Here is an 18916-nt window from a genome sequence, read left to right on the forward strand (position 1 = left end):
TGAGAAAAATAAAAGATGTTTCTCTTATTTCTAGGTGGACCGGACCCCACATTGTGCTCCTGGTTGCGCGGACAGCTGTAAAGGTGCAGGGACGTCCTGAGTGGCAGCAAGGAACATGATGCAGAGCAGCAGCGACAACAACTGAGGCAGAGGAACCTGTAACGGATGAGCACCGGAACAGGAACAGAGCGACATACTGGACAAGTGGGAGGCAGACCAAACCATTCCAAAGAACAACGCTGAAGGCCCAACGTCAAGTGTCACAGGGACGGTGACACCAACAGATGCTGTTAAGTGAAGCACACAACGCAGTCTCGAAAAGGTGATGGTCTGCACCTGCCAAAAAATAGACTGAAGAGGACACCTCAGGGCAGGTCCACAAAACCGACCCTGAATAAGACGACTACAGACCAGGAAGAGAAGCAGATGACAGCACACTGCAAGGATTTTCATTACTGACTTCTAGAGAAAGTGCCCTGAAACTGAGACAGAAAGACACTCAATAACTTTCAAGACAATTCATCACATAGTACAGACAATATGTTCTAGTACCTTACTTATGTGTGTGCTACCTGTATTGCAACAACCTGCTGACCATCCCCTCATTATAGTACATGAGAAAGTAGCCCAGGCTTTAGGTCTTGAAAATTGCTGGATTTGTAGAGCATTTTCCAAAAAGCTCAGTGTCCCAACTGGCCTATATTAGACACCTGTGCCTATACAAAATATGCGCAAGGAAAAGCTGCCTCATATCCAATGTAACTTGAGATTATGGAGAAGGATGAATTCGATGGTACCCACATTGTACCATACTGCCAAATATTCAAGCCCAATACCAAGTGTCACCTGCAGTGGAAAACAATGCCAAGGTAAATGCATTATCTGTATGTATAAAGCACCCTATTTCAGGTTGTAACCCAGCTTCCCGATACATAGGACTATAAAAAGTAACAAGTGTCGTAACATATCAGAATTTGATGATAAGAAAGGTAATTGGAATATAAGGAACAGACAGTTAGTAAGGAGGAATTGTACAGCTAAGGTACACGGGAAACAAGTGAACTTCACTTTACATTATTGGAAAATCACTGTAGATGGAGAGACACTGTTAATAACAACTGGTGGTCTTCTATATGATCCATAAATAGAGCAAAAGAATGATTATTCGAGTGCACCAAATGTGATTTCTAAAATATTAGAATATCCCTAATGGTCAGCTTGCCACTGATACATGGCACCGTAGGCAAATGTTAAGCTTATAAGTTCTGCATGGATTAATTACAAATGGTGTGATCAATTTTGAAACACTTTTCCTGAAGGGATAGGCCTTCCTCTCAGCAACTGTTACACATTGGAAACAAAGTTACCGGGTGGTGTGTATTTTATTTGTGGCACTAAAGCATTCAAGGTGATTCCCCGGCACTGGGAAGGCATGTGTGCTATTTCTTATCTTACACCAAACATTTAAATTGTGCCGCATATTGCAGCTAATGAGCCATTACATTTGTGGAGTTTCACTTATAGATATAAAACAGATATACATGCACCTATCTTGGAGGCTAGACAAGGTCAATTCTATGAGCTAATGCGTACCTTAATTCCTGGATATGGGGTATTTTATTTAGAATTGGCCCTTTTTTAGGGGGCACCTCAGAGGTGTCCCCTGAAAACCTACCCAGTCACTAGAGGGTGCCTGACTGGTCTACACCAGCCTGCCACCTCTAGAGATGTCTCTGACCACCTGAGGTGGGAACCTTTTGCTCTTGTGGGTCAGAAAAAACCCCCTACTCTAGGTGGAGGTTCTTCACATCTACCCCCAAGCAGGAACAGCATTGAAAGGCGGTGAGCCTCAAAGCCTTCCCGTCCTTTGTTATGCTGACCAGGGCCTCCCAAGCTAGTGGAGATGCTTGCCCCCCTGACCAAGGCCCAGCTTTTGCAGGCAAGGTCGGTGAGAAAATAAGTAAGTGGGAGAGGTATCTCCCCTCTCAGCCAGGACCACCCCTAAGGTGTACTGAGCTGAAGTGATCTCCTCCTTTGAGAATCCTCCTTATTGTTTTGGAGGATTTTTGCCACTAGGATTAGGAGTATGGCCCCTGCCCAAAGGGAGTAGACATTCCTTTGTATGTAGTCACCCTAAAGGTAAGTAGCCCATTGGCTACTACCTTCCAACTTCTGTAACTCCCTCAAATTGAGTTTTTAGGGGCATCCCTGAAACATAATCATTAGTTCCTGATGGTCGAGGAAGAGAACAAAGAAGAGCCATGCAGCAGAGAAAGACTGGGGACACCCACTGACTTGACCCCAGTCCTACCGGCCTGTCTGCAGCCCTCGAAGATCCTGCTCAAATCGATGACTTGTCCTGCAGCCCTGCAGCCTCCACAAACCTCTGGAAGCACATCTGTCTTCAACAAAGACCAGAACTCCAGAGAACAGTGGCATTGTTCACTAAGAAACTCCAAGAAGGGTCTTGGTGACCTGCGGAAATGCTAAACGCCGCTTACGGATTCACCACTGCACCAGACAACTCCGACCCGAGTCCAAGTGGCCCACTGGTCCCAGCAAGGTTCCCCTGTGATCCAGAGCCTGAGTCCACAGTGGGCTGACCCTGCCTGGACTCCACGACAACACCTGCAGCCTGAACACAAAGGACCCCCTAACCGTGACTGGCTCCGGTAAGGTTTTTCCGACATCCAAAGAGACCCCTGCACCCACAGCCCCAAGGCCTTAGGGTGCCCACGTGACCCTCAACTTCCAAACTTACCTGCCCTGTCTCCTTTGGTTAATATTGGGCGCTCGACTCCGAATTTGACCTCTGCACCCGGCTGTCCCAGTGTCTCTGGGGATGCAGTCTTGATGCTCACTTGAACCCTGCCCTGTTTGGACCTAAAACTCGGAAGACTGGGTTTGTGAGTAAAGTACTTCCCTGTGAAATTACATTTTTCTTTTCCTCCTAAAGGATAACAACGATCATTTGAAATATTGCACTAAGTATATTTTTATTGATCTGCAAAGTATTGCTATTTCTAAAAACTGCATCTATCTTGCTGAACTGAAGTCTTGCACTAAATATTAATTTGCTTTATTGAAAAGTATGGCCAGTTTGAAAACTGTACTTACCTGCAACTAAGTTTCTTTGGTTGAAGTAATAAAAGTAACAATGTAATATTGTTATATACCATTGCTCTCAGATTTAGTCATTGAGTGTGTGTAATCATTTCTTGCCTGAGTGTGTACAATACATGCTTCACACAGCCCTCTGATAAGCCTAACTGCTCACCCACACTACTAGAAAAAAAGCACTAGTATTATCTACTTTAGCCTCTGGAATGCCTCTGGGTATCCACAGGACTCTGTGCAAACTACACCTTACTTTGGTATAGTATATACAGAGCCAGCTTCCTACAATATTTGTTTATGTTTTTTATTTCTGCATTCGGCCACATAGTCCTTTGCCTAAAATTACACATCAATGCATTTGTGTATGTACACATGTAAATCGAATGCAAGGTTGTGTAAAAAATGGAATCAAATGATTAGATCTCCGAGTACGATGTAGCCGCACATGCGTCTTGTACCACCACCACTTGCTTTTCTTATTTATAATTCCTTGTCCAATTTACCTATCACCATTGGGAGTCTTTACCTTCTATTGTGCAGGCAGGGTGATTTTACAACACTGTTAGTACCACTGGTGGTGACTGCGGTGAAATATTGTCATGATGGTCTATGTTATATGGGTAGGCCATGCAGCAACTCCCTCAGACTCCTGATCTGTTTTTTTCAGACTCAACGCTAGCTTCTTTCATGTTCCTTTAAGGAAGTCTGTATTTCTTGGCTCTTATTTTCAGTATTGTTTTCAGGAATGCTGCTACTAAGCCTGTTGTTTTTTTTCTGAATCTGCCAGGAGGTCTTGATTTTACAAAGCAGCCAAATTCCAAACGATTTAATTGTGTAATCTCTCTAATGATAAAGCTACTATTTCCAATCAACAAGTACACAGAGAAGCACTCTTTTGCACAACCCCTGTCTTTAACACATCAGACAAACGTCTACAAAAATGGAGATCTGAAGTCCTACACAAGATTCTTTTTCCTCCAGCGTGTTCCTGCACATTCCACACATTCTAGATACTCCGGGGCAGATTTATCAAGAATTCAAGCAATGCAGCAAGCCACCACGCTGCTTGAAAGGGAAAGTGCAGGTATGCCCTGTATTTAAGATTACATGGCGCATTCATGTCCTTTCCTTTCGCTGGTGTACAATGTTCCACCAAGCACTAACACAGGCTCCCTTGCATCATGGTGCAAGGGTACCTGCGTTGTAAGCAGGATTGTTGTCCCTTCCTGCACAAGAACAATCCTCTGAGGCTTTTCCTCTTTTTGTGTGTGTTGCAGAACGCAGCACACGTGGAAAGAGAGAAGAGATAGCATTTTGACGCAGTCGCAGTTCTATCAGTAATGGTAAATCTGGAAATGCGACAAAATCAATGGGTGGATGCGTGCAAACACCCACACTCTACCCATGGAATGCCTCCCTGGCGCAGAGTAACGCAACACAGCGATTTGAGCTGCATTACTCTAGCTTTACCAAGTCACTCAGAGCCATGCATGGTAGCCTTGCGTGACTTAGTTGTTGCATCGCCGTTGAGCCACCTTGCATGGCGCAAGGGTGATGCAACTCAATGATAAATATGCCACTCTGTTTACTTCTAAACGGCATCATTCTTGGACAGAAACTCTCATTCTTCTCTCTAAAAAGAAAATGTACTGGACTGTCACCACCAAACATGAAGATATGTCAAAATGTTTAGAGATGCTTGTAATAACAAATGCAAGCTCTATAAGCTCATTGACTGACAAGCAAGTGATCAATGCTACTGATGCTTCCAGTCAAAAACCAACATCAATGAATGTATGACGGTAATGTAACTGTGTAGAGTTTTTGGGGGTATTACCACTGCTAGTAATACTGCCAATAGTAATAACTATCGGAGCATATCATTTCGTCCCACTGGCAGCAGCATTCAGCAGCTGGACAAATGACCCTTAGCAGAAAATATTATCAGTCTGAAATATTTGTGAAAAGAAGGGACAGTAAAAACGATGCTGCAGCCAAAAACACTGAGCACCTGAATGACTGCTGACCACTTAACCCTTATAGAGCAGGTAGCAGCGGGTATTTCTGTTTTTGGAATTTTCACAATCGGCCAGCACACTGAGCAACATTTCTTACTAAACTATGAACCCCCCAATCAGGTGGTATGTTTCATTTGAGTGGATGCCTGAAAACAAATGCGACTCTGACAGTGTTTTTATTTTGAAATATGTAGGGAAAAGTGTTATAAAGTGACATATATCTTTCTTTCTTTCTTCCTGCCTGTCTATACTCTCACACACACACAAACACACACACACTTAATTTGTATGCTTCATATTGGTACGTTTGGCCACCGGGGAGAACAGATCGCTCACAGAGACACGGTTATTATGCAGAGGTAGTCAGGCATTTTGCATAAAACTGAACTGTTTCCAGACCAGCTTTGCCTTATGGTACATTCATCTGAAGAGCTGTGTATAAGGTGGCATACGTTTCAAGAAATGCATGAAAATGTATTTTAATGATGACCAAAAATGCCCGTAATGCCAAGGGCTAAAAAAAAAAACATGAATTCCACCTGCCAATTATCAGCTGTTTTGTTGGCGTGCACGCTACGTTCTGTTACTTGGAATGCTTGTGAATTACACGTTTTACATCGTTAGTAGAAAGGAGTAAAATGTAACCATATGAAGACTTACCCTTTCCGTTAGCTGTTCGGAGAGCGCTTCTGCACTGGTGCACTGATCACTGATTTTGAGTGTCCCAGTATAATACTGTGAGCTTCCATTTAATAATGATTCATACCCATCGTCATCTGAATAAATTGCTGCAATTAAAGGAGACATTTGTAATTATAGCGCACAGTATGTTTCACCGGGCTTCAGTGAGATGTGTGTACACAAGATAAACACGAAGGGGCTGATTCATAAAGCAGCTTAGGGGCCATATGTATCAAGCAAATTCGCATTCGCAAAGGCCGAAATTCGCAGAATTTCGGCCTTTGCGAATGCGAATTTGCTACATGGTATGTATTAAGCAAAATCTGGTGCAAAATAAGGAATCGCAAAATTTGCGATTCCTTATTTTGCAATTGCATTTAAGGAATCGCACATTTTGCGATTCCTTAAATGCAATGTATGAAGCAAAATAAATTTGCAAAATGTCCTTAAGGAATCGCAAATTACCACCAACTTCTAGTTGGTGGTAAGTTGCGAATTCCTTGAAAAATGCAAATTTTTGCATTTTTCAAATTGCCATGTGACGCACATACATGCCCTTGGGGCATGTATGTGCGCAACATGTGCACCCATGCATATTTCAGGGGTGCAACAGAGTGTCCTTTGGACACTCCTGCACCTTTGAAATTATTCTCAATTTGCGATTAGCAAATTGCGAATCGCAAATTGAGAATAATTTCCCATTCATTCCTATGGGCCTCCTGGCCCATAGAAATGAATGGGAAAGTATTCCTTAATTGTGATTCACAATTTGCTAATCGCAATTAGGGAATTTTAAGAAATCGCTAAAAAAATGCGATTTTGAACATACATACCCATTTGCGATTTTCAAATAGCGATTTCTTAAAAATTGCTATTTGAGAATCGCAATTGGGTATCTTGATACATATGGCCCTTAAAGCCTGATTTCATGTGCAAAAAGTAGAATGGGTCAAACACGTACATTTATCTGTGCAGAATCTGCATGATCCGCCTGCAACAGACTTTCAACTGCCTACCCTGAGAAAGTAAGGCACCTTTACCGCAGCAGTTACCCTGCAGCCTGTCAAGGGGTTAATGGTGCACCAGCTGAAGGGTACCTACATCTGGTGAACCAGTGACCCCTTGTCTGGGGCTTCAGGGAATCTGCTGCGGTCTATGCCTATAGGGGTTCTCTGGACCCCAATTATGGATGTTTTACTACCCAACAAATTGCAAGAGGGCCCATTTTCCATGCTCGCATTTAGTCCATGTAACTTTTGCAACGCTACTACGCCCGTCCTTGGTTTGCAAAGATAAATTGCCATGCTTATCCCACACCTCCCATTCTCTGCCTCCTCTCTGCTGACTTACATTAGCTTTGCTGAAATGATCGCCAAAGTGGCTGCTACCAACCTTTGTACAGCCCTTTCCCTCTGGGCATTCCCTGTTAAAGGCCAAACTGGCAATTTAGCAATTTAACTCACTGCAAAACCAGTGGGTCCCTTGCTCACTTTGCCACTGGATTCAAGCTAGCCTGGCTGATGACGGCTGATTAGCCAGAAACCAGTCCCAGGATGCTTGTTTCTGGTCCAGGGAAGACATGACTTGGCAGTTCGGGCTAGACTGTTCCCATGAGGCACAGGGTCAGACTGATTTGCATATGGCCATGTCTGAACTGGGGTGGCGAAGTGAGCTAAAGAATGATGATGGATTAAACCCAGATCAGTTGATTGGTGGTGAGTGCTTGCATTGTTCAACACTCCGTCAATCATCCCCTCTGGTTTTGCATTTAACTCACTGGGCATTTCCTAGGGGGGTCTAGGGACTGGTTTTTGAAGACATGGGACTGCTGTTGACTGTCATGCTTCCCAGGGTTTATTGCAGCAAGCATGGGGGGAGGATAATGTGGGGGAGAGACAGGGAGGAGAGAGAAAAGAGAGAAAGAGCAAGCGAGAGAGAGAGAGACTGTATGGATGGAAAGAGTGAGATGGGAGGAAGGGTGTGGGCTGGTTAGAAGATAGATGCTAGGGATTTTTTGGTTCCCAGACCTGTCTTTCCAGAATGTTACTTCTACAGTTCATGTGCATTTTTGCACAGCCACTGTGTGTGGGTGGAGCACATTTCATGTGTACAATTATGCGACAGTATGTGAGTGTTATGGGAGACAGTGTTCTTGCCAACAGCACACCCTTCCTGTGTACTTTCCACCTATGGTGTACTTGGAATCCGTGCTTTTTAATTACAGAAAGATGAACTGTCACCATGGAATGCCTTTTTATAAAATACAAACTCAGTTCATTAGAACAAAGCTCTGCTTCACCGCGATTGGAATAATGTGCATTTATGGGTTTTGGCTATCTGCGTTTCAATTATTTTCTTCAAAACAAAGGCCACCTAGCTTCAACCACCGGCGGCTGCTCTCCCCCACTGTGATGTGACCTTAGATTCCATGACTGTGTGGGGGCAGTCTGTTAATACCAGTGTGACTCGGCAAGGGCAGCTTTCTCAGTGCTAAGATATAGGACTATGGGCATATTTACAAGTCACTTTTTTTGACGCTCCGGTGGCGCAGTGTGCCTGCCCATATTTACAAGGCCATGCTAAGCCAACCTGCATGGCTTTTCAAGGCCTTGTACATATGGCTCCCTTTCACACATTACTCTGCATGGAAGGGGCATTCATGTGGGTGTTCCCACGTGAAATCCATGGAACCTGACACATTCCCAGATTTACAAGGCTTTGTAAACCTAGGAATGCATCAGATTCTAACGCCTCCCAGGGGAGGCATTAAAATGGCGCAAAGAGGAGAAATACCTTTAGTTGACCTCGTTTTTTTTGCTCTTTCTATATATGCTGTATTCTGCAGCACGTTGAGAAGGAGGAAAACATCATCAATTATTTGGTGCAGGAAGAGGTCCCTTCCTGCACAAAAAGTGGGTGCCTGTGTTGGCGCTAGGCAGCCAAATATGTGCCAGCTCAGAGGAAGGCATAGGAATGCATTATACTGTTGTAAATATGACGCATCCCGGCACTTCCCAAATGACACAGCTCAGCCCGGCTGTCACACACTGACATGTTGGAGTGATCTGGATGAAACAAGGGTACAAGAACCACAAGATGGAGTGGGTAGTTGGTGCATCTGATGCAGGAAGGACAAAGTGGACGAAAACACCGAAGCAGTATTATATACAGTGTTGGGAGGGGGGAGGGCGTACCAGGCTTGTGCGCCAACTTTCAATACCCCTGGGGCACTTTGGTATTACAGAAGAGGCAGCAGACATTTGCACAACCACTTCTATAATATAGATCATGCCAGACAAATAGCATGTTAAAGGAATTCACTTTGCACACTGCAGTTGCATAAAAACAAGCGCCCAGTGCCGGGCAACACCTCATGATTAAGTCCCTGATTTTGTCACTTCTCTCTACTCTTAGCAGCTGAAAATGATCATCATATAGCTGGCTCAATTTAAGAAAATGATTTGAATCTATTAATAAAGTCTGCCAAATATGTTTTTTTGACCAAAAATCTTTAAACTTTGTTTTACTTTGGGGCAAGAGTCTGTCGGCTTCTGTTCAAGTCTAGTGCCATGAAACCTTTAAGGATAGCTGTAGTTCTTAGTGGGAAGCTATTAATTATCTGTTCATTACTGCTAGGAGTGTTTATATACCGAGGTGTGCTTCGTTCCATGTTTTTGGTGGTTCACTGTGTCAGCTACAATGAAAAGGCATTGTCTCCTCCTGCAGATTCTATGCTCACAGCTTTGCTCTTCTATACTGTGACCTCTGTGCATGGTCTGTAGGCGCCTGGCGGACATGCCCGCCCCTCCTAGGAATGCACAAAGGTGGGTACACTTAGTACCAACTCTCATGTGGGGGCACCTTTACATGGCACATCTGTTCCCATAAACCGTAGATATGACATTTAGTCTTAACTGGCCCTATAACACTCAATTAGGACAGTCAGGGTCACAGGGTCTATTCTCCCTAATAAATCCATGGATGAGCACCAGCTTCCCCACCCCTCCATTTTCACTGATAGTTTTGAGGGACAACAGCCAGCCGTATTTCATACCTCAAATATTTTAGTTGAGTTTATACACCAGAAAAACACTAATTACCAGAAAGCCAGGGAGGGCAATTCAAACGGGCTTAGTCAGGGGAGCATGGGTGCCTGGGGTCTTATTTGGGAACTACTAATGTAAAAGCAAACCCTAACATTGAACATCAAAGGATGAATAATAAAGTCTGGGGTGAGGTTAGCGATATGAGAAACAGCGACTCATCTCAGGAGCATAGCCAGTGAGTCAGAGCCGGACTGGAAACCCAAAGCAGCCCTGGCAATTTTGACGGACCAGCCCCCCTGCTGTTTTTGCTACTGGGGGCCGATATAGCAGCACGCTGCAAAATCGGCTTTCAGTAACAAAAACGGCCCCCACCACTGCAAAATCGGTCCCACCCTTCCAGTCTACCGGAGAAACGCCTGATGCCTGCTACAGCCTGTCTGGCCCTGCAGTGTGTCATGGGCCCTTGTAAAAGGAAGGAAATGGGCCCTTTAGCTACTGTTTCGATTACAAAAATACAGCAAAAATCAGGGTTCGGAGGGCCCCTCAGGCCTCTGGGCACTGGTGCAAGTGCACCATGGAAGCTAAGCCCCTTATTCGACTTTTTTTATACTACAAATTGTACGCCAGTCCTTTTTACCACAATCATCTTATTCAGGAATACGGAAATCTTTGAAAATAGGTTTTAGAGACTCATTTTCAATTTCCTCAAGCAGCTCCTTGGGGAGGCATTATCTACAATAAGCAGCATGTCCTCTGGTCGGAGTATTTTTAATTGTGTGGCAGCTGCTTTTAGTGGCTCTTATCCGAGTTAGAAGTGAACAGGACGTGCTAGAAATGCTTCCGGTTGCGTGCGAGGGCCTAGCCTTCCTATCAGTAGAAAATTAATGTTTTTCGTGATTCATTTTTAAGCGCAAAGTTTAATGGCTTTCCAAGGTATAACGTTTCTGAGAATGAACGAGGACGTGGGTATCTCTATTCGTATAAAGTCAGAGCTATTTAAGATCTAAACACATATAGCCAGGAGTAATGCGGCAGGGGGAAGGACAACAGAGAGAACGGAAGAGTAGGACAATTTTATATATAAGTTTGTAAAAAGAAAAATATCAATATATACTTTTGCAGCAAATTATGTGATTCGTTCTTAACAAGAGAGGAGATCTGTTTCAAAATATTTATCTAAGCATTTAAAAAGAATAACCCCTTTTGCATAACAGCACAAGACTGGAAGATAGATCTTAGGTGATACTGAGGGACGTCCTTGGAGAATTTCTCACAGGATTTCCAGTGAAACCATTGTATTACCATTGAACTGTTGACGCTTTCTGCCCAGCAGTGTTGGGGAGAGGAGCTCCTCCACTCCCACTGAGGAAACGCTGCGGCATCTTTGAACAAATGTCTTTCCATTCCCAATGGACACCAAATGAAGAGCGCTGTGCTCATCTAGTCTGCAGTGTTTCTGCTTCAATATTAAGTGGCGCCAAAGGTGCGGATATTATAGTTCTCAGAGACAGGTCTCTCACTATCACAGCCCCATAGGAGAGGCTCCAGAAGGAGACATATAATTAAAGATAATGCTGGCGATCAGTGGTCTTGGCTTCCTTTAGTGCTCCAATAATGGTTCCTAGCACTGAAAATGCCAGAAACAGATCCCACATTACTTACGTTCATGGAACATCAGGGGAGCAAATGGTCTGAGTACTATACCTGAATTGCAGGGGATATTTTAGGTCATTGATTTGTTTCCAGAAAAACTGGGCTCTGAACTCAATTCCAATAGCTAACTATTCTGTGTTCTTTATGCCTGGTGTCCCCTGAGCACATGGTGGCCATGCATCGGCGGGGGTCTCAATGTACATATACAACCGTATTATGGTGAACCCTCACATCCTCTGTAAGGGTATAGAGGATATCCTTCTGCTAAAACCTAAATTCGGCAGAGACAATAAAGGGAAAGTAAAGTCTTTAATCATCTACTGTGTCTACCTGAATCCTCACTAAATAAAGAAAAGAAAGACTGCAGCAGCCCTTTTCGCCACAATTAGAGATTTAATGGCAGACGCTCCCCAAGAAACATGGATTGTGCTGGGGGACTTCAACTCCAATCTAACTGGCATGATATGGGCAACCAATATTGGAATCTTCAGCAGAAAACTGTAGACATCCTGAAGACGGGAAAAAAGGGTGAAGCTCTTGCAAGTAATCTAAAAAGCTAAGGATTCACTCATTTTTTAATTCATTGTTTACAATCTCCAATTTCCATAGCAAATTGGATTTCAAGATTGTTCCCATGGTAGAGAGTGATCATGCTTTCCTAATTTTCATGACCTGGTAGTGTCTCCCTAGTCATCTTATAATTGGCTCGGAGGCAGAAGATGCGCCCATATGGAAAATCAAGTGGCGTTTAGATGGCTCACACTGTGTGTCTGAGGTGATGAAGCAAGTTAAGGAGTAATATTTCTCTCCTGATAATACCAGAGTACACCTCATGTCTCAGTGTCAACTACCTTGGAAGGTCTGGTCAGAATGCTGACCACAGAGTCATCCGCAAAACACAAGCCACATAGTTCAATCGCCAATATCATGCTTCTTCGCACGACCCCAAAGAACAGAGACCTAATTTATCTTTAAATCGTTTTAATGAGTTATTAAGAAAAAGTAGACGCCATCCTGATAATGTGACATTAAAAGAGGAGCTATTTAAAATACAAGCTCAGTATAGGAAAACATTATGGTCACTCTTAAAAGAACAAAAGGAAAAATGCTGGATGCAGTTTCATGAGGCTGTCAAACATATAGATCTCAAAAGATTCTGGATATCAGTCACCCAGTCCTTTTCTTATTATAAGCAGCATTATGCACTGAACATTGACCATGCAACTGCAATGTGATACCTCAGACAGCTGTATGTGAACAGTGCCATTAAGTCTGCTCCCTTCGACATACTAAACACAACTATTCATCAAGACTAAGAGCATGCTGAGTCAATTTATGACTAGCCATAAAGTCGAAAGTGCTCTCAAATCAATACCAAGTGAAGGTGCTCCATGCCACAATGGGATCCTGAGATCCATTCTTAAGCAATCCCAATCCCAATGGGCCTCCATGCTTTCTCTGCTTTACAAACATTGTTTCCGGTCAAACTCCACCCTAGATAGCTGAAGGGGATCCCTGATAGTACCAATCTATAAAATGAGAATCTCAAAAATCCCCAGGCAGTTACTGGTTAATTGCCCTCCTGGATGTGGAAGGAAAGTGCTGTGTCAGCAGCTGCTAAAAGATCTGGAGCAATTCGCAACCAAGAAACAACTGATCCCATATTTTTAAATATGGTTTCAGATAGGGTGTAGTACTTAAGACAACATACTAGCCCTGGCCCCACTGGTATATGAAACTTTGTCTGAAAAGGACCAACTACTACACGCTGCATTCACCGATTTCACCACAGAATTCAGTAACATCAATAGAGGGAAGTTATGGGCTAAATTAAGCAATTGGAGCATTCCTCACTCCCTGATAACAGCAATCATCTAGCAGTATGTCAGTACCGGAGTTAAGATAAAACTAACATCGAAATGGGTACCTCAAAGAAAGTTTTTCTGAACAAGGGTCTGAAACAGGGCTGTATATTAGCACCATTGCTTTTTAATCTTTATCTGGCTGATATGGAGAGGGCTTTTGGGTAGCATGAGCCTCGCCCTCAAAATTGGCAGGATGCCCCCTGAAGATCCTACAATATGTGGATGATAAAATACTCTTGGACCAGACGGCAGTGGGTCTGATAACATCCTTGGAAGAATTAGCAACTATCTCCCAGGTAAATGTGATTAAGATAAATACCATCAAAACCAAGATCATCTCCATTGGCCGACTAGTGAAGTAAAGGAGAGCCTGGCACATTGACTCCATAGAAATAGAAAGCGTTACCTCCTATATGTATCTGTGAGTGTAGTTTGAGGAACAAGGTTGGTTTAGCACCCACAAACAAGCTCTTAAAAGTGCTGCGCAATTGCTGAGTACAGCATTTGCACAATTGCTAAAGAACCTTTCCGGGATATGTAAAGTCATAGAATATAAATTAACTGCCACATTGCTAGACAGCATAGTAGCGTTTAGTAGCAAGCCTGCTGGTTTTCTGAACAAACTAGAGTGCAGTACTTTTCATCATGCATGTTGATAGCCGGTTCCCACTTCCCAAGCTCAGATCCGATTGAAATTTAATCTAATGAGCTATCAGCTGCTGGTACACTCTCCACTTTTGACATATTGCACAAAACTAACGAAGTCCACCTCTAACTCAATAAAACACGTACTATAGCTTATCATAACAACTGACTGTTGCCTCTGGAAATCTCATGTTGAGGTGGGCTTGAAAGAACTAGCTGTTGAAGAATTTGGGTGACCAAGCTGGTTTGTAAAATAAAATTCAGTTTGTTATACAAACAGGCCGAATTACCTTCTGTTCACCTAGATCTGGAGGAGTTGAATTAAAAAGTCCCATGCCAATCTGGCTATATTGCTCTAAAGTCCGCCCACCACACAACATTATCTGACACAAGCAATGGCACTCAACAAAACAGAGGCCACCGATGAGATATAGGTTTGCTTCTTCGGGTATTGATATGGAAGAATTGGGGTCAATGCTGATAGAACATGCAGGCTATGTAATGCCTCTGTGGAGTCCTTTCCGCACATTGTTGGCTTTTGCCCCAAACCGTTACAGTTGAGAACAGTTTGACTTAAACCTCTTTTTCCTGCAAGGTGGTGGTGGAAACGTGTTTGACAGGAGATTGCAGCCAGTTAATGCCTCGCTTCCTAAAATACATGAAGCAGGCAACCGATGAGTTGATCAGTTATTCCTAGTGACGAGAGGTGGAATGCCGACTGCCTTTGACCACATGTGGAGCCTGAGCCTGCCAGATCGACAGACACCCGATACCTCACTAGCATGCTCCGGAAAGATGGAATTGATGGTAGAGTAGTAATAATGTTTTTTTTATGTCAGTCCAATGTTAATAACATAAGTATCTTGTAGCCTACCTCATGAACAGCGGCCTACTTTGTGCTAAAACGACTCCTCATTGATCTTATGAGTTTGTATTTGACCCACCTAATATGTTGAGAGATCATAGGTGACCAGATTTTGAACATATGTGGGGCTTGGCACAACTTCCAGTAGTAGACACTTTGCATTTTACAGGTAGACAACGTGGGCCGCATGTACGAAGCATTTTGCAGTCAGAAATGGCCGATAGGGCTGCTGATGACCGCAAAAATGATTTTACAAATATACAAAACAAAAATTGTGATTCAGTAACAATTAACCAAATCACAATTTGTGTTTGCAATTCCGTATTTAAAAGGGATGTCCCTTCCAAATACTGAATCTAAATGGGATGTATGAATGTTTTGCTATCGAATTGAGGTTGTAAAACAATTACGGCCACATGTATGAAGACTTTTTGAGGTTGCAATGGGCTGATTCGCAGAATTTATATTTATAAAGCGTGACATTCATCCCAATGGGATATCGCAGCGCTAATGTAGTGGGTGGTCAGTTGAGTTGGTCTAGTTGAGGTCAGTGTCAGCCGTTCTAAAGAAATAGGTAGGTTTTAAGTTTCTTCCTAAATGTCATATAGTCTCCAGTTAGCCGTAGTTCCAGCGGAAGCTCGTTCCAATGTAATGCTACAAGGTGCAAAAAGGAGTGTCCACCTGCCCTCCTCCTATTGATTCTTTTAGTCTCCGCTAACGCTAGGGAGCGTGACCTTAAGCACTTGGGTGGAACGTATAATTTGATTCTATTGTGAAGAATCTTAGGGCCAGTACGATGGAGTGCCCGTGCGCATGTCCTAAGAGTTTAAATCTTGCTCTTTGGCGCGTGGGCAACCGGTGAAGTTGCCTCAGGCATTCCATCGCGGGAGCTGTATCTATCCTGGTTACAGACTAGTTTGGCCACTGCATTCTGTATCACCTGCAGACGTTTGAAAAGGTAATCTGGCATGCCCAAAAAGAGTGCATTTCCATAGTCCAGCTTACTGACAAGCATCGCTTGTGTAACCGTCCTCCTGCTTTCCATTGGAATCCAGGGGAAAAGCCTTTTCAATAGCTTCAGTGTGGCGAAACTCCTGCCACACAGGATCCGCACGTGATCCTGCATTGATAGGGTGTTATCAATGGTGATGCCCACATTTTTTACACAGAGCTTTGGTGCTGGGGCCACGCTCAGTGAGTGGGCCACCATGACACATCCCAGATGAGGTTGGCTCCGCCGAGAAGCAGGATTTCAGATTTATCTGCGTTGAGATTTAGACAGTGCATTGACATCCAAGTTGCCATTTCAGTGAGACAGTTGTTGAGGTTGGCTCTGGTGTCATCACGCCTGTTTCCGATGGCTATTGTCAGTTGCGTATCATCGGCATAGGAGCAGATCCCAAAGCCCCATGTGTTACCAATTTTTGCCAAAGATGATACATAGGCATTAAATAGAGTGGGGCTCAGGGATGCTCCCTGCCAGATGCTGCAGCTGAGGTTTTTTGGGGTAGATGAGAAGGCACCTAGTTGCACAGTTTGAGTTCTGTTACACAGAAATGAACTGAGCCATTGAAGGGCTTTTGCATGTATCCCTTTTTTGTGCAAATTTTCCAGTAATATTTGGTGGGAGACCGTGTCGAAAGCAGCCGACAGGTCTAGCAGGATCAGGGCTACTGCCTTTCCCTGGTCCAACAATGATCTTATATTATCTAGGACAGCCAAGAGAGTTGCCTCTGTGCTATTTGTAGCCCTGAAACCTGTTTGTGAGGGGTCCAGCAACTCATTAGATTCTAAATAGTTAGATAGAATTGGCCCATTGGCGTCACAGAAAAGGCCTTTCACATGTATCAAACCTAAATTAAGGGTTGGTATTAGGAGGGGGAGTGTTTAGGGCTTCCCTTCCTAATGCTGAATCACATCGGTATGTATGAATGTTTTGCGAGCGAAATGCGGTCGCAAAACATTTGCATTTTACCACCTACTTCAAGTTGGTGGTAACCCATTCACAAATACAAAGAGGTCCCCGAAGGACCCCTTCCCCTTTGTGAATGTTTATAAAAGCATTTTGTAAGAGCAGTCATTAGTCCCACAGACCACTGCCTGCTCTTAAAAAATGAAAGGAAATCTTTAGATTTTTCTTTTTGTAAAGCATCCTGTTTTCCTTTAACCCCTTGCGTGCTTCGGACGGCCACGGCTGTCATGCGTCATGGTGGGCATGTGTGAAGGACGGCCTGGGGCCGTATGAATCCCGCCCACTATTTAAATCGCCTGCACAGGGCGAAAATGTGCGCAGCACGCAAGGGGTTAAGGATATGTAGGAATCACTGCACTCCTCCTGAATAAACTCCAGACAATACAAAACTCAGCAGCAGGACTCATCCTCGACCTACCCAAAAGGACCCACATCACACACGATCTCAAGAAACTACACTGGCTCCCGATTCAGAAGAGATGCCAGTTCAAGATACTGATCCACTTCTACAAAGCCCTGCTCAACAAAGGTCCTACATACATCAACAAACAGCTGACCTTCCACCAACCGACCAGACACCTTTGATCTGCATCCCTTTCCCTCTCAGACACCCCACGGATCTGTTGAACCAACAGCAAAGGATGCTCCTTCTCACACCTGGCAGTCAAGGAATGGAATGATCTCCCCCTGCCCTTCAGGACCCTTGCGTCAGCAATTCAGAAAACAATTCAAGACCTGGATGTTCGAAAGATGAAACCACCACGTAGCAGCCAACATCTCCAGCACCTCGAGCCACTCATAGGTGATTTTCTACACTCTATAAATGTTTGTTTGATTGATTGATTGATTACACAATGTGCCTAGAATGTGGTCATTTGCACAAACGTTTTGGTACCATGGTCCAGATTTACAAACTCTTTGGGGCAGATTTACAAGCCCCTTGTGCCACTTTTGCATCCCTTTTACCATGGGAAAAGGGACACCGAAGTGGCACAAGGGGCTTGTAAATCTGCCCCTTTGTGCTGGGTTTGCTTTACTTTTTTAATACAAATCTGATGCATATTGTAGTGGTGGAATTAACAATCCGATACAAATCACGATTTGCACTGGATTGCAATCAAAAGTAACGCAAAGCTGCGCAAAGTGCTGTCTTGTGTTACTTTGTGTCGGTGCGGTCCATGGTTGGGGCACAGGCGTTCCCATGCAAGATTCCATGGATGTTGATGCAAATACCTATCTACAAAGAATTGTAGACACGGATTTGCACAAAAATCCAGTGCTTTCTTTAAACAAGCATTACAAGAGGAGAAATGTTTTCATTTCTCCTCGTCTTTCTCACTTTGCTTGTGTGCTCCATTCCACAGCACTCATACAAATGAGGAAACACCTTAAAGCATCGTTTTTGTACTAGAAGTTGCACAAAAACTGTGTTTAGCACAGCGCAAGGGTGTCTGCATTGGCGCATCACAGCCAAAAGGGCACCTGCGAAGGGAGAGAGCAGAGCAGCACCACATCTTAGTAAATATGGCTCTATTCTGCTCTTTCATTTACGCAATACAGCGCAACATCTTTATTTATTGCGGTGTGTTGCTGCAGTAAATATGGACCAATATTTTTACTTTTAAAAGGGTGTGGTATTTTTTCCTGTTTCGTTTTGCCGTTGTGAGTGCTGGTTTGCGGCAGCAGAAATAAAGATTTGACTTCTTTCAATATGTCATGTAGTACTTAATAGCACTTCAGTTTGTTTCTGAAATGCAAGGGAAAAATCTTGTTTCATGCTGACCTATAAATCAATGTCAGCAGGAAATTGGTGGCTGCAAGGTAAGCATTACAGCCTGTGAAAGTTAAAATGTCGGGACCTGAGTGCCGTGGGACTTTCTGATCTGAAATGGAGATATGAAACCTACATTTCTACGGTGTTCATGTATTCATAAAAAAAAGCCTGTTTTCTTTGAAAATATGTAACATACTTTGTTTACGAAACAACAAAAACATTTTATATGTTCGTAAAATAAATGCGTAGAATTTGCAAGTATCTACAAAATAAACTTCCA

The 18916-nt window shown here is 43.5% G+C and overlaps 1 protein-coding gene across 1 annotated transcript in view; it reads right to left on the reverse strand.

Moving 5' to 3' along the window:
* Positions 1–18916, reverse strand: part of C8H3orf52 (chromosome 8 C3orf52 homolog) — a 175946-nt gene that overhangs the window by 36297 nt on the left and 120733 nt on the right. The window contains exon 4 of the mRNA XM_078658338.1: positions 5796–5923. Within this exon, the coding sequence (XP_078514464.1) occupies positions 5796–5923 (128 nt within the window). The remainder of the gene's footprint in view (positions 1–5795; positions 5924–18916) is intronic.

The sequence above is a fragment of the Lissotriton helveticus genome, chromosome 8 (genome assembly GCF_964261635.1).
Source record: "Lissotriton helveticus chromosome 8, aLisHel1.1, whole genome shotgun sequence".
NCBI classification, from domain to species: Eukaryota; Metazoa; Chordata; class Amphibia; order Caudata; family Salamandridae; genus Lissotriton; species Lissotriton helveticus.